General features: G+C 48.5%; 1 protein-coding gene across 1 annotated transcript; it reads left to right on the plus strand.

Moving 5' to 3' along the window:
- Nucleotides 1-1080: 1080 nt before the first annotated feature.
- TEKTL1 (tektin like 1) lies at nt 1081-9380 on the plus strand. The gene is made up of 7 exons (XM_019951179.2): nt 1081-1650; nt 2858-2962; nt 7394-7592; nt 7980-8146; nt 8282-8377; nt 8466-8579; nt 9108-9380. Exons 1-7 carry the CDS (start codon nt 1081-1083, stop codon nt 9354-9356), a joined length of 1500 nt encoding a protein of 499 aa, XP_019806738.1. The 3' UTR covers nt 9357-9380.
- The last annotated feature ends 7781 nt before the right edge of the window (nt 9381-17161 follow it).

Here is a 17161-nt window from a genome sequence, read left to right on the forward strand (position 1 = left end):
TTTCTTCCCCAGACTCTGAGAGGCTTCCTATGTTGGAGGAATTATACATCATGTAACTCTTGGTGGGTGGAAAACAAAGTCCTCCTTCCGCCATAGAAACAGGAAGTTCAGACATGAGTCACTTTCCTAGCTTCCCTTGTAGCTCAGGCATGATCATGCGACACAGGCTCAGGCAATTAGATGCAGCCACCTTGGACCCTGGGAACTAAGGAGGCAAAAAAGCAGGTACTATAGAGAACTGACTCAGTTGCTGGTCGCAGTAAGAGTGCCGCTCCCAGGGACAGCCAACCAGCAGCTGAGATTTCTGCAGTGGTTGCCATGGCGTCCTCAAGAGCCACCACGTGTCTTTGTATTTTTTGGCTGTGATTCTGATAGGGAAACCATCTTTTCCTTTGCTGTGGCTTGCACTAAAAATCCTGAGTGATGGGAGAGAGTAGAGCTTAGATATTGCACAAAGGAAAGACTCCTTTAAGATGGTAATATTTGGGGCTTCCCTGGTGGCGCAGTGGTTGAGAGTCCGCCTGCCGATGCAGGGGACACGGGTTCGTGCCCCGGTGTGGGAAGCTCCCACATGCCACGGAGCGGCTGTGCCCGTGAGCCTGCGCATCCGGAGCCTGTGCTCCGCAAAAGATGGTAATATTTAAGCTGGGTTCTGAAGACTGGAAAAGAGCCAGCCATGGGAAGGAGGTGAAAAGGAGTATACTACACAGAAGGAACAGGAAATCTAAAGCTTTGAAGTGGGAAAGACCTTAGCATGTCCTCAGAGCTGGAAGAAGGCCCGTGTTCCTGGAGGGTAAGAAGCAACAGTGAGGGGGCTGGCTAGATGAGGTCGGTTTTCTCAAAGAGCCAGGATTCCAAGCCACCTCTGCCTGGCTCCAAAGCAGAGTCCATCCAACCCTTCCCTGTAGCCTTTCCCCTCCCCCACTTTTGGAACTCTGCCCGCGCTGTTGCCACGGTCGTCATAGTGATGGGTGCTCTGCTTCACTCACTCTTCAGGCCAGGAAGGAGTTGCGTGTCGTTGGGGGTCCCTGCCTCTCCTGGAGAGGACCTCGGGCCAGGCGAGGACCCCAATCAGGGACCATGCCCGTGTTGATACCCCCGGTTGAGCACAGCCAGGACACGCGTGTTGGGCCTCCAGCATGGCGCGAGGCGACCAAGGCCTTGACACAGAAGGCGCACCAGCTGACCGACCGCTGTGGGCGAGAGGCGGTGACCATGTGGCAACCCAAGGACAGCGTGCGGGACCCACACATGGCGCGCCACCTCGGCCGGGCCGCCTACATCCTGCCCTGGCGCTTCCGCGTGGAGATGCTCAAAGGTGGCAGCACCATGGAGAAGCCACCGCCAGGTGAGGGCGTTACGTTGTGGAAGGGCAAGATGAAGCCGCCTGCCTGGAATGCGCGCCTGCCGCTGCCCATGCACCGCGACGCGCGGGCCCTGCAGACGGCCGAAGTGGTGCACGCGCACGCTCGTGGGGCGCGCCTCACTGCCGCCCGCCTCAGCCGCGCCCAGCACCAGATCAATGGGCAGCTGCGGTTGCTGCAGCGCCAGCGGGAGGCTACCGACCACAGGCTCAGCGAAGTGCGCAAGGCCCTGCTTATTAACCAGCAGAGCGTCAAGCTGCGGGGCTACCGGCCCAAGTCTGAGAAGGTGGGACCACCATTCCCCCCAGCTCAGTCGCAAAGACTGAGGCCTCCGCTCCCAGATGCTCTCAGCCTGGGCAAAACCCACCCTATAGAGAGAACTCTCCAACCCGTCCCAGCTCCATTGAGTGAGACCACAAGAAAATACCCCCAAGATGAGGTGCCTTTGTTCCCAGCGCCAGAGGCGGAGATCCACCCAAAGAGATGAGATTCTCAGGCCCCTTGCCCCAGAGGGGGAATCTATCCCAGTTTCCCAGCCAGGGAGAGGTGGGACCCTTGAGTCAGACTAGATGAAATCCTTCCCAAAGAGTAAAATCTACAACCCCCAGCCCAGACATGAAATCACTCACCCAGTCCCTAGGCGCAGAGGGTGAGACCCTCCCACAGGCATGAGACCCTCAGTGCCCCAATCCCACTGAAAACACACACAAAGCCCCCAGCTGAGCAGAGTGGGTGATGTTCTGGTCCCAACCCAGACGAAACTCCTCAAAATGCTTATTTTTAAAACCCTAACCAAAGTCCCCCACCAGCCTCAGCGAGTGAGAACCCCTCCCGGGGCCTCACCCAGGTGGAAAGGAGCAGATTTTGCGTAAAGATTGAGACCCTTGGACTCCCAGCCCCTGCACCTGAGACTTAAGCCCCTAGCCAGGGGGAAAGGGTGAGACCCCTAGTCCCAGCCCTGGTGAAATCCTCCCCCTAAAGTGAAACCCCAGACCCCCACCCCAAACGGGGAGAATATTCCAGCCTCCCTGGGGAGAGATGAGACCCCACCCACAGGGTGGGATTCCTAGTCCCAGCCCCCAGATCCAGATAGTAAGACCTCAAGAAGGCAAACCTATGATGAGACTCCTCCACTTCTAGCCAGGGAGAGAAGATAAGACCATCACCAAGGAAGGGGGACCCTCAGCCCCAGAAAGTGGTGATAACCTTTCCCCAGGTTAAGTCACTTCCATCCCAGCTCACTGGGCTCCTACCTATAAAAAGGGAGAAGCCCCCAGCCCCGCTCTCTAGAAGGTAAGACCTACCCCAAGTGAGAGCCCCCTAAAAGGTAAAGCCTTCTCAGAGAGTGAGATCCCCAAAAGGCGAGAGCGCCCCCAACTCCATTCCCCAAAGCCAGAGTTTATGAGGTTGGCAAACCCTCTACTACTCTGGAAGGAGAACTCTCCCTCCAGCCCTCTCCCAAAGGTGTGAAAGATTCTCTCCTTGTTTTCCAGATCCCTGACAAAGCTGACAGTATGCTTACCTGGGAGAAAGAGGAACTAAAGAAGATGAAGAGGAAGATGGAGGAAGATATGGAAAAATCAGAGGCCCTGCTCAAGGTTGGGAATACCTGGGGCCACTTTAAGGGAGCTGGAGGGGGACCCTTGGCCACCTAATGGGCAAACTGCTCTAACCTTGGGGACTGTAGCAACAGCAAATCCCTCAACCCACACACCCGCCCCACCCTGACCTGACATTCACTGTATTTCCACTTTATGAAAGGGAAAGACTGGAGCTCTGAGAGATGGAGTTGGGCCTCAACATAGCAATGAACATCCCCCTCTGTGCCAAGCCCTGTGCAGTCATTAAGTCTTTAAAATCCTCCTGTGAAATAGAACTATGATCCCCTCTTTAGAGATGGGGAAACTGAGGCTCAGAGAGACATGGCCTCACCCAAGGCATGGAGCTAGCCCGTGGTAGGGCTGTGGTTTCAGCTCAGGTGTCTTTTTTTTTCCAGCTTTAGCAAGATACAATTAACAAATTTAAATTGTGTATATATTTAAATGTACAAATTGAGGATTTGATATACGTGTACACTGTGAAATAATCACCATAATCACCTCGTGTGTGTGGTGAGAACACTTAGCAAATTTCGATTATAAAAGACAGTATTGCTAACTATAGTTACATTAGATCCCCAGAACTTAATCATCTTGCGTAACTGAAACTTTGTACAACTGGACCAACATCTCCCCATTTCTCTCTCCCCTCAGCCCCTGCCAACCACCATTCTACGTTCTCCCTCTCTGAATGTGACTATTTTAGATTCCACATCTAAGCGAGACCTTTCTGCATCTGGCTTATTTCACGTAGCATAATATCCTCCAGGCTCATCCATGATGTCACAAATGGCGAGATTTCCTTCTTTTTTAAGACTGAATAATATTTCATTATATATTATATGTTATTATATACTATACTATATTGATATCTACATAATTTATTATTAATATATTATTATTGCTATATATTATTAGTATAGTAATAGTATTACTATAATATAGTAATATTGTTATTACTGGTAATTACTACTATTATTATATTACTGTATTATATATTATATAATATCACATTTTCTTTATCCATTCATCTGTCAACAGACATTTAGATTGTTTCTGTGTCTTGACTGTTGTAAATCATGCTGAAATGTACATGGGAGCTGTTTCTCTTCGAGGTCCTCATTTCCTTTGGATATGTACCCAGAAGTGGGAGAACGTCCTCATGATTTAACTCAGACGTCTTGAGCTCTTTACACTGTACTGTGTGCTCGTCTCTGTCAGCTCCAGCCAGAGATGGTCTCTCACTGAATCCTTCACTCTTGCAACAAGGATTTCCTTATGAGATCACTAATGGAGATGGGAGAGTACTTATGTTTCATGGAGCCTGTGTGTACTTTTGACTCTTCCATTTGACAAATATTAATCCAGTACCCTGGTGTCCCAACCACCGTGCCTGGCACTGGGGACAAAGTTGTGAACAGTACAGAACTGGCCTTGCCCTCAAGGAGTTCATATTATAGGGGCATTTAAAGAAGGGAGCGGCCAGGGTTGGGAGAGCGGAGTTGGGGGAAAGGACTTAGGAGCTGGTGCACCTACTGTCCGTGGTGCTGAACCTTAATTGCACTCAACCTACGGCACCCCCAGGCCGCTGTCATGTTCCTTTAAAGCTGGTGATCCTGAAAAATCCTTCAAGGAAGTCTGAAACAGACAAGGGAGAAGACCCTGTGGCCCGCTTAGGGAAGGACTTGCAAGAGAGAAAGGGAAATTGGGAGTTGGGAAAAGACAGACAGATACAAACCCAGGAGAAAAATGCTCACACCAAATAGACATGTTTCAACTTAAAATCATGAACTCAGATCTCAAACTGACACTCAGAGCTTTCCCAGAGATCTCACCATGTGTCTCTAGAAGGCTTGCTGTCCCACTGTGCAAGTTGTTTCATACCTTCTCTTCCTTCAGATCTCTCCAACTCCCTGCTCTTTCTTCATTCTCAATGAATGACCCCAATGCATGGAAACCACTGAAGAAAACTTCGCTCATGTTTCCTGTGCCAGTCCTATAATTCTATCTACCTGCCACACCTACCTTCTCCCCTTCTACCGCATCATCAATATTTTTTTCTTTATTGGATCATTCTCACCAGTGAACAAATGGGGGGTTATCCTTTAATAGATACAGATCTATCTGGGATGGTGAAAAGTTCTGAAAATGGACAGTGGGGATGGTTGCATATTGTGAATATGCTTAACGCCACTGAACTGTACACTTAAAATGGTTTCCTTGGCAAATTTCTATGTCTATTTCACCACAATAAAAAAACCCTCTTTTGATCCCATGCACCCTTTCAGATAATCCCCATTTCTCTGATTCACTCACTATCCGATCTTATCTGCACATGCTGACCCTCTCACTTCCTTTGGTCAGGAACCGGATCATTTTCCCCACTGTATCCCTGCCACCTGGCACACTGCCCAGCATACAGGAAGGGCTTAATGAATATTTGAATTCATTAATGAATGAAAGACTTTTAAAATCCATTTTTTTACCTAAATGGATGAATCTCAATGATATGATATTCAGCAAAAGAAGCTGGACATTAAAAGTACACACTGTAGGGCTTCCCTGGTGGCGCGGTGGTTGGGAGTCCGCCTGCCGATGCAGGGGGCACGGGTTCGTGCCCCGGTCCGAGAGGATCCCACATGCCGCGGAGTGGCTGGGCCCGTGAGCCATGGCCGCTGAGCCTGCGCGTCCGGAGCCTGGGCTCTGCAAAGGGAGGGGCCACAACAGTGAGAGGCCCGTGTACCGCAAAAAAAAAAAAAAAAAAGTACACACTGTATGATTCCATTTATATGAAGTTCTAAATTTCAAAAGCTTTTTCTTAAAGAGTCAGGTAGTAAATTGTTTAAGCTTTGTGTGCAATACAGTCTCTGTCACAATTACAGATGGTCCCCAACTTACAATGATTCAACTTACGGTGGTGCAAAAGTGATACACATTCAGTAGAAACTGTAATTCAAATTTTGAATTTTTATCTTTTCCCCGGCTAGCAACATGCAGTACAATCCTCTCTCATGATGCCGGGCAGCAGCAGTGAGCCACAGCTCCCAGTCAACCACTGGGTAAATAACCGACACCCTTATAGCCATTCTGTACCCAGACAGCCGTTCTGTTTTTCACTTTCAGTACATTATTCGATAAATTACATGCAATATTCAATGGATACACTTATAGCCATTCTGTGCCCATACAACCATTCTTTTTTCATTTTCAGTACAGTATTCAATAAATAACATGAAATAGTCAACACTTTGTTATAAAATAGGCCTTGTGTTAGATGATTTTGCCCAACTGTAGACTAATGTAAGTGTTCTGAGTACGTTTAGGGTAGGTTAGGCTAAGCTATGATGTTTGGTAAGTTAAGTGTATTAAATGCATTTCAACATACTATTTTCAACTTACAGTGGGTTTACTGGGATGTAACCCCGTCGTAACCCGAGAAAGATCTATACTTAATTTGGCCAGTGGAGCACAGAAACAGCCAGAAACAATATGTACATGAATGAGCACGGCAATGTTCCAATGAAGTTTTATTTACAAAACCGGATGGCCAGTCCAAAGTCTGTAGTTTCCTGAGCCCTTCACTAATCTACTAGGCACCTTAGTGGGAAAGAGGTACAGGGCATCAAGGAAATTTCTGAGGTGATGGAAATATTCTACATTTTGATGAATGTGGTGTTTATATGGATATATATATGAAGTCTTCTGTTTTAATATGACTTTCAAATAATCACAAATATCTAAGGAATGCAATATATTTTATAATAGTGGCAGTAGGATTTGGGTAGGGATGGGGGTCCAGATGCAGTAGAGCCTGGAAAGAGGAACTCTGAAGACAGCTGAGGGTGCTTCATACTGAGTAGAAAAGAGGAAGGGAGACCTGGAGACTAGGGATGGGGGTCCAGATGCAGTAGAGCCTGGAAAGAGGAACTCTGAAGACAGCTGAGGGTGCTTCATACTGAGTAGAAAAGAGGAAGGGAGACCTGGAGACTAGGGATGGGGGTGGGATAAGCCCTGAATGCAATTGAGGAGAAGGGATGGCACAAGAAGACCAAAGTGTAGGTACAGCTAAATACCTCTCCACTTCACAGATGGGGAAATTGATGGGGGAGGGACTTTCTCAGGTTCCCAGAGCAGAGCCAGGCACAGGACCCAAGCAACTAATACTGGGAACAGGAAAGCTGCCATCAGCCCCTACTGTTCCTTACTCCCCACCCGGGGACCACTGAAGGCTTCTGGACAGAGGCTGAGAGTACTGCGCGTCTGAGCTTCCACTTGAAAACGGGTTGCTCCTTTCCGGCTGCAACAAGAACTGGAGAAAGTCAATTTGGAGGCAAAACACTTTGCAGCCACTAGCTGAGAGATCGCGAGTCACTTCCCCCAATCTCCCAGCTTACAACTGACCTCTGCCTCTCTCTCCTTCCTCACTCCCAGACCCTGGCCTCCTGCCGCGACACTCTGGTCTTCTGCTGTAAGGAGAGGCTCCAAGCTGCGGAGCTAATGAACCAGCCGCTGGACAAGATTCTGGAGCAGGCCGGCCGCCACTCTTGGGTGACCCTCTCCCGAGTTCCCACCCCGCGCACTCAGGGCCTGAAAACCCCTCCTCCAGACCCTGTGGGCACCTATACCCCAGGTAAAACTCCACAGAAAGGAGTCCACTATAGTGGGTTTCCTCGGTACTCACCTCTCTCCCACTTCTCGGCTGCCACCTTCCCCGGGTAACTGCCCCCCACGACCAAGAGAGAGGGGTGCCAGTCTCCAGCAGAGCGCACGTTCTTGATTAGCTCTTTCCCCTGCGCACTACTGCTTCCCACACTCCAACTCATTCAGTCACTCCCTGATGCTACTCATACTAACCCCGCTATTGGCCCCTCCCCTGGACTTTCTCCCAGTTCATCAGTAAAGCCCCCTTGCCCAGGGCCCACCACCACCTGAGAATAGAGAGGGGGACGCAGAAAGCCAGGGTTGGGAAAAGGAGACCCTGACACCCCACACACATCCCTCCTCCCCACTCCGTCAGAGTGCGCCACGGCGCTGTACGAAGCCAAGCGACTGTTAATGGAGTCCAAGGACACTTTGCTAGATATGGCAAAGAACGAGGAGGACATCCGAGAACAGCTACAGCAGATCAGCGACCACGTGTGCGCCTCGCTAGCGCAGAAAATGCGCGAGACCTTGGAGCTGAAGGTGGGCCCCGCCGGCGCTGCTCTGAGTTGGCGGCTGGAGGCTAGGATGCTATAGCACCGAGGAGGGAGAAGGGGGACGCAGGAGGAGAGGGGACAGGAGGCCGAGGTGATTCTCCCTGTGCTCCTACCCACCCAGGATAGACTGAACATGACCTTAGGACTAATGAGGGCAACTATCCACCGGTGCACGAAATTCAACCAGGAGATGTGCGTCACCCGCGGCCTCGTCAAGGTACGGTTTGGGAAAAGGGTCTGCGGGGATGCGGCCGGGGGCGTCAGGTTGGCTGGGCCTCACGGCTCTACACACCACACTCCGGCAGGGTCCTCTGTCAAAAAGTCACCTGGAGACTCGAGAGAAACTGGACAGACCTCTGGTTCGCATGTATCAGAGACACGTGGGCACCCAACTCCCGGAGGCCACGCGCCTCGCCCAGGTAAGCCCCTGTCCATCCCCCTTCCGCGTCTGCCCTCCCTCTCCAGGCGCGGCCCTGCCCTGGTAAGACTCGTTTCTCAAGCACACTTAGCCCAGGTAAGACCCCCTCACTCAGGTCTGTGAGTCCTTCAACTCCTTGACCGGAAGGATGCTCTTCAATACCCACACCTGTCTCAAATAAGTTCCCTCAACCTCTGCTCCACCTCTATCCAAGGTCCGCTCCTCCCCGCAGCTGCAGGTGCATCCCCTCCTTCATACCCGCCCTGTCACAGGTTCTTTTCCAAGTACATTCTGGCCCAGGTGTGTAACTCCCAACCCCATTCGAGGCTCGCCCCTCCTGGCTGTGCTCCTTCCCAGGCGAGGCCCTTTCACACACACACCTGACTCAGATGTGCCCCCATCTGAGGCCCCTCCCCTCTTCAGCTGTTGTCCTTTCACATGCACACCTGGCCCAGATGTGTCCTCGCATCCCAGATAGCGCCTCGCTGGGGCTCGCCTGTTTCTCAACACGGCCCCTCCCTGTCTCCAGGGCACTGACAAACTGCAGCGCCGCATCGCGCATGTGGAAGAGAACCTGAAAGAGCTGCTCTCCATGCGCAAGAACGTCGCCTGGAGCTTCAACTGCAAGAAGATCGGGCAGGACGTGGACTACAACGTGGTGCGCTTGCGCCTCCGCCAGCGGCACCCCCACGTGTTCTATGAGCAGGCACAGCGCCTGGTCAACGACTGGGACCCACGCACGCCACCACACGCGGAGTCCAGCGTCGCCCGCAAGTGACAGGCGCACCGTAGCCCCAGTCGGCCCCAGCCCAGCGGCCCTCCCTCTCTCCTGACCCAACCTCTCTCCAAACTCCCTCTAGCAGAATTATAATTTAAAATAACCTAATAATTACCACTTATTAGGCACCTACTGGTCACTTACCCTATAACACTTTATAGGTCGTGTATCCTGGAAGTTAATAGAATGGATTTGGCCACCCTATTTCTAGGGCTCAAATCCTGGCTCCCCGGTTTCAGATTGTGTGGCCTTAGGCAAGTCACTGTTGCTCTCTGGCCTCAGTGTCTCCAACCTGTAAAATGTGGAATTGCAGCATTCACCTCGAAGCCTTGTCATAAGGATAGAGGAGTTCATACATTTAAGACCTATAGAATAGTGGCTGCACATAAAATATCTTCAACTGCAGGTGAATTGTTCTTCCCATTTTACAGTTAAGGAAGGTGAAGCACAGTGAGGTTAAGCAGATGCCCAAGGTCATGCAGCTAGTAAGGAGAAGAGATGGAATTTTAATACCGAACTCTACAGCCTGCTCTCTAAGCAGACCTCGGAGTCTGCCTTTATTGACAAAACACACACACACACAGGGATGAAGCTTCCCCTGGAGCTCTCTCTAGTGGAGGTTGTTTATATTCCCAGACCCCAAGCAACTCCAGTGCAGAGGTGGAATTGAGCCCTCCCTGCTTCCCATTGCCCTTTTCTCCATTTACCCGGGGGAGGGGTTACTTCAAAATTCACAGCATCCTTTATTAAGCCCCTATAAAGTGCCAGGTTCTGAACCAGGTGCTGAGAGTGCAGCAGTGAGCAAGGCTTACGTGGTCCCTGCTCTCAGGGAGCTCACAAGTTGATCAAGTGCAGGCAGCATCTTCCTGTTGGATGCAGGTCTAGTGTGGTCTCCTACAGGAAGCCCACCTGACTGCACCCACCCGTTCAGGCATAGTTCAATTTCTCCTCTCTGTTCTCTTGGACGCCCTCCCATCACAGAACTCTTCACACCAAGCTGTGATAATCATCTGCTCTCATAGAAAGATTCCAGGGTGTAATGTATATAGAATAAGGGGTGTTCATTCAAGCCACAAATATTTCCCAAGCAACTGCTTCATGCCAGAGACTGTTAGGTGCTGGGGATACAGCAAGGACCAAATCACACATGATTCCTCTCTCATGAGACCGGCCATGCATGTGCTAAAAATCACCCTCACAAACATTATCCTTTTGGCAAAGTCACATGGTCACAACCGAGCCGAGTCAACATTTTACAGAGAAGGAAATGAAGTTCAGGAAGGTGAAATCATTTGCCCAGGGTCACAGAGCCAGCAAGGGACAAAGGATTTAAACCTGGGTCTGAATCCATGCTCACTCTGTTTTTTTTGTTGTTGTTTTTTTTTTTGCGGTACGAGGGCCTCTCACTGCTGTGGCCTCTCCCGTTGCAGAGCACAGGCTCCAGACGCGCAGGCTCAGCGGCCATGGCTCACGGGCATAGCCACTCCGCGGCATGTGGGATCTTCCCGGACCGGGGCACGAATCCGTGTCCCCTGCATCGGCAGGCGGACTCTCAACCACTGCGCCACCAGGGAAGCCCCATGCTCACTCTCTCTTACTCCAGACTATAAGCATCGATGGGCTCACCATAACAACCGAGTGTAGATGGAGCAAATTATGCTCATTTGACAGGAAAATACACAGAAAAAAGGGAGAGCTGCGTGCCCAGGGTCACAGAGCTGAGGAGTAGGGCTGGGCGTTCAAACCAGCAGTATCTGACTCGGAGTCCTTGGGCATCACAGCCAGCTCCCTTATCTCAAGAGGGACTCCGCAGCCTGGGGACCATCAGGGGTTCCCTAGGGTTCGAATTTCCCTGGGATCCTAATTTCCCTGGGAATGTTCTTCAGGCACTTCCTCCCTGTACCCATCAGGATGCCAACAGGAAGCAGACAGCCCACACAATTTGAAGGAATTTTAACAAAGAAACAACAGCTGATCCCCATGACTCAGAGATTCTGTATTTGTGAATTCACCTAATTCACTAAAGTTTATTCGCAACCCCCAATACCGTGACACTTCCCCCAATCATTTGAGAGCATGCACAGAGCAGTAGAAGACTTTTGCGTCCGGACCACACAATCCCAGAAGGTACAGCAAGGCAAAGCTCTGCCTGCCTGTTTCAGGTCTCATCCCTAAACAAGCGTCCTTTCCGAGTCTACTTTTTGGCCCTTTTTTTGTATTTTTGGGCTTTTCGCTCGTGATCTCACTGTTTTAAACAGCTCCGAATCATCATGCCAAAGTGCTGTCTCGTGTTCCTAAGTACAAGAAGGCTGACACGTGCCTTACAGAGAAAATGCGTGTGTTACACAGGTTCGCTTCAGGCATAAGTTATAGCGCTGTTGCCCTTGAGTTCAATATTAATGACTCACGTTAACGTATAATATTTTTATTGAACAATATATAATTAAATAAGTCATCTTTAAGCAGAAACACACATAAGACAAGGTTATGTATGGATCAGTTGACAAATACGGGACCAGAGGCTCACAAGAATCTACTTTTTGTGTTTCTCCTGGGAGTGACGGTTCAGTATTTGGGCAACTTTGTAGAACGTAACCTCCATGAATAATGAGAATGGACTGTATTTGCAGAGGTGTAGGCAGGATGTAGGGAAACCTCAAGGGATAACACAGTACCCAAGGTGTTACTTATTGTGAGGGGCCACATTTGCCACTCGTAAGTATGAAGGGGCAAGGTGGTCAGAAGGAGAAAAGTACTGTCTAGTGTTCCTAAGTGCAAGAAGGAAGGAAACGCCATGTGGATGCTGGGGGAATAAATGCCTCTATCCCCTCTTCCTCTCTTGGCCACTGTTCTCTAATGGTCAAAACAAAAGAGAAAGGGAGCCCATTGGCACAGTGCATCCATCCTCCTGGGGTATAGAGTCATCACCACCCTTCTGACTTTTGAGCCCCTTCCAGGTCCTTCCTGGGCCTGGGGACTGTCCCCTTTGTCTGCATCTTTGTCCATCCATCTTCCCCAGAAACCTTACATGGGGATGCAAACCTTGCATGTAATGCCTTACCCTCTGGGTTGCAACCTGCCACCCTCATCCTAGCTGGCACAGACCCGGCTTGTCACCTCGGCTCACCCAATATTCCCCAACAGCATTTGCACAATCCCCTCAGTTGCCTCAGAGATGAGATTTTGGCTGCTTCCCCTAAGTCGAGCTGTGGGCACCCAGGGAGCCTCTCAGTGACACTAAAAAGTGAATGTCATCATCCCCGTGTTAGAGATGAAGAAATAGAGCAGTGGAAAGACTTAAAATGCCACCCAGCAAGTGAGGGGTTAAGTCTGGACTTTTAAAGGTGTGGGGATGTCCCCACATGGGGATACTGCACTGCCCCCGAAGAATGGTCCAGGTGTCATTTGCATGAGAATACCTACAGTGCCCTTCAATGATACAGATTCCTGGGCCACACTCCAGACCTACAGAATCTGAATCTCAGGGGACAAGGTCTAGGATTTGCATTTCTAATGGGTCTGATGCACACCATGTTTGAAATGCATTCCCTCCCTGCTGCCAATTTCCCAGGACCGATTTCTGCATTGGCCACAGCAGACGCTGGTGGAGGGGCCCACGAAAATGTTTTCTTTTTAATTTCTTTTAAAGTCAGAAGAAACATATAACTATATAAAAATAAGTATATAATATATAATATATTTACACAATGTACAATATAGTATGTCATATGATATGATTATATAAAATATTATATATATTTAAATTATTAAAATTATAACTTCAGCCTGGATTATATTTATCTTTATACCAATGCAGGATTTTTTTCAATTTTTTAATCGTGGTAAAATACACATAACATAAATTTACCATCATAACCATTTTTAAGTGTCTGGTTCAGTGACATTAAGGACATTCACACTGTTACGCAACCATCACCAGCCATTCATTCCTCTTTTCATCTTGCAGAACTGAAACTCTACCCCCATTAAACAATAATCCCCTATCCTCACCTTCCCCCAGCCCCTGGCAACCACCACTCTACTTTCTGTCCCTATGATTTTGACTACTCTAGTGACCTCATGTAAGTTATACAAATGCAGTTTTTAAATGATTTTTTAGGGACTTTCCTGCTGGTCCAGTGGTTAAGAATCTGTCTTGCAATGCAAGGGACGCTGGTTCAATCCCTACTGGGAGAATTAAGATCCCACATTCTGTGGGGCAGCTAAGCCCACACACGGCAACTACTGAACCCATGCACCACAACTAGAGAGCCCGCATGCCACAACTACAGAGCCCATGCACTCTGGAGCCCATGCACCACAACTACAGAGCCCGTGCACTCTGCAGCCCGCGTACCACAACTAGAGAGAAGCCAGTGAACTGCAATGAAGAGCCCACGTGATGCAATGAAAGGTCCTGCATGCCACAGCTAGGACCCAACAAAGCCTAAATAAATAAATATTTTAAAATAAATAAATTTTTTTAAAAAAATAATTTTTTATCCTTTTTTACAGAAGAAGGGGTCCATGAAGGTGAAAGTTCCTCAGGCCCATGAAAACCATAATTGGGTTCTGCAACTTCTCCCTTGGACACTGGGTGCATCCCTGTCATTCATTTAGTCACTCAATCGACATCGTTCAGTAGCATTAACTGAAGCCAGCCACTATGCTGAGAACTAGGGGGTAGTTTTTGCAATCAAACACCCTGTTGATTTTATTCCTAATAATTTTGAATCCATCTGTTTTCCTCTATCCCCTGCCCCACGTATCCCCTTCACCTTCCAGTTTAAGGCACCATCAGCTCTTGCCTGGATGGTCCTACAACCTCCTAACTGGACCTCCTGTTGCCGTGTTTCCCCATAATACACAAACGCATCTCAGCCATGGCTTATAACAACAGACAGCTATTGCTCACGGTTCTGAAGGCTGGGAAGTACAAAATCAAGGCGGCAGCATGGTCGCATTCTGGTGAGAACCCTCTTCCTGGATCATAGCAGGCACCTTCTCACTGTGCCCTCACATGGTGGAAGGGGCCAGGGAGCTCTCTGGGGTCTCTTTTATAAGGACATTAATCCCGTTCATGAAGCCTCCACCCTCATGATCTAATCACCTCCCAGAGGCTCCACCTCCTGACTCTATCGTTTTGGGGGGCTAGGATTTCAACATATGAAGCTGGGGGGGGGAGGCACAAACATTCAGACCATATCAATCTGACCTCACTACCCGCTCCTCCCCAATCTCATGCAACTCCCCCACCGTATTCTGACACCTGGCGCTTCAGTCAGTTTTATTTCTGTGTGAGCTTCCTATTGCTGCTGTAACAAACTACTACAAACTTAGTGGCTGAAAACAATGCAAATTTAGATCTTACAGTTCCGGAAGTCATAAGTCCAAACTGGATTTCACTGGGTCAAAATCAAGGTGTCCACAGGGCCATGATTCCTCTGAAGGTTCTGAAGGAGTACCCATTTCCTAGCTTTTTCCTGCTTCTAGAGGCTGCCTGCACTCCTTGACTTGTAACCTCTTCCTCCATCTTCAAGGGCACAGCAGCATCTTTAAACCTGACACTAACTCTTTGCTTAGGTCATTCTATCTTCTTCTGCTTCTGACCCTCTTGCCTGCCTCTTGTAAGGAAACCTGTGATTACACAGGACCAACCTGTGTGATGCAGAATACTCTCCCCATCTCAAGATCCTCACAAGATCCTCACATCTGCAAGGTACCTTTGACCAAGTAAGGTGACATATTCACAGCTTTGAGGGATTTAGACATGAACATCTTTAGGAGAGGTGGGGGAAGTGAGCATTATGCAGCCTACCACAGTTTCTTCCACGCTTCAGACTTTCTTTTGCCCCCAAGCATTTACACACGTTACTCCCTCTGCTTAGAAATTCTCTCTCACAGTGGTATATGAGTGAATGGAAGTTACACTCATTCTGCCATGCATGTAGACAAGTTTTAAGAACATTGGTTATAAAGATGTCTCTAAGGCTGCTACCTGCAAGCAGCATTGGGAACAGTGTTACATCAGTGAATGGAACTTATACCCATTCTGCCGTTCATGTAGTGTTTAAGAACAATTGTTATAAAGATGGTTCTAAGAATGCTACTTGCAAGCTGCTTTGAAGACAGTGTTATATCTGTAAATTAAAGTTATAGCCATCTGTAAAGCATGTAGAAAAGTGTTTAAGAACTCTTGTTATAAAGATGTTTCTAAGAATGCTACTTGAAGCTGCATTGAGGGGGAAAAAAGGAAAGAAAAGAAAAGAAAATTCTCTTCCTACCCGTTTTCCTGTCTAGTACCATCAGTTTCCCTGGTTCCACAGACTAGATCAAACCCCTATATATACATTTCCATAATACCCTGCACTTTTCCTTATCATTCTTGTCCCATTTGTGTGTGATAGTCTAGTAACTATCAAGCCCCTGAGGTACTGCCTTATTTCTAGAGCTCTTGGAAGCAGACCTGAAAACAAGAATTCAAGTGTAAGAAATTTATCTGGAAGGCAATTCGAGGAAGTCCCAGGATAGGAGCAGGGCAGTGGTGCAGGAAAAAGAAGGCAGCCAGTAACAGGTGTTAAACAAATTACCATCATGGGCAACTGAGGCTCAGTCCTGCTGGGGACCTCTCAGAGACTGTGGAGAGCACGCATCTCAGAGTTATTCCAACCAAGGAGCAAGGAGGCTGGGGTACTTATCCATCCACTCTAGTCAGTCATAGATTGAGGGCTGCGCTTCTGGCCTTTGCATGGACCAAGCAAGCTTCAGTGGCCAGAGATAGCCTTCAGGCAGGGAGCTGAAGGGGCTGGCAGTTGGGAAGGCCAGTGCAGTATGTGTGGGGATGGTGCCAAGGAGATATGGCTGTGGCACCAACATCTGTTGCAGGGAGGGATCTTATCTGGCTTACCCCTCCGTATCCCCAGTACAAGGCACATAGCAAACGTTGGGTAAATATTTGTTACATGAATCAGTGAACAAGTGGAATAACTTAAAGTTTGCAGAGTGTTTCTATGTGTGTTGCCTTATTTAATTTTCAGTTTTAGAAATACAAAGATTTCCTTGTAATTAGCTGGTTCACCATGACTCTGCTAGCTCCCGTATTATCTTCCCAGTTTTCCTGGAAAATAAGAGACTGGCAGAGGAAGCAACACAGCATCGGCTGGGGAGAGAGGCAGACCTGGGCTTGACCCCTCCTAGTTGTGTTACCTTAAGCAACTTGTTTAACCTCTCTGAGCCTCAGTTTTCTCTTGTGTAAAACCATGATAATAGAATTACTTCTCTCACCAGGTTGCTGTCAGGATTCACTGAGGTGATACTGTATGTCAGTTACCCCAGTGCCTGATAGTAGGGAGGTCTCCATAAATAGTAAAAACTCATGTACTTTTTTTATTATTGAGGGGAAATTCATATGACTTAAAATTATCCATTTTAAAGTATACGATTAGGTGGTAATTCATTGAATTCACAAGCACCACCTGTATCTAACTCCAAAACATTTTCATCACCCCCAAAAGGAGAAACTGTATCCTTTAACAATCATTCTTATTCTATTCTAAGGAAGATCTTGCTGCTTTGCAGAGATGTCCAACCATGAAGGGGAGGGGTTAATTTTGTGAAGTAGTGAGTTCCCTGACACAGAAACAGTCAAGCATGGACTAGAATTTGCCAGGGACATTGTACTGAGGAGAGTCACACAGGACTAAAACAGTAGTTCTCAACAAAGTTCTCAGTAGTTCTGTTTTGGGATAAAAACAGAGATTCTCAACTAAGAGCAATTCTGGCCCCCAGGGGACATTCAGCAATGT

The sequence above is a fragment of the Tursiops truncatus genome, chromosome 3 (genome assembly GCF_011762595.2).
Source record: "Tursiops truncatus isolate mTurTru1 chromosome 3, mTurTru1.mat.Y, whole genome shotgun sequence".
Classification (NCBI taxonomy): domain Eukaryota; kingdom Metazoa; phylum Chordata; class Mammalia; order Artiodactyla; family Delphinidae; genus Tursiops; species Tursiops truncatus.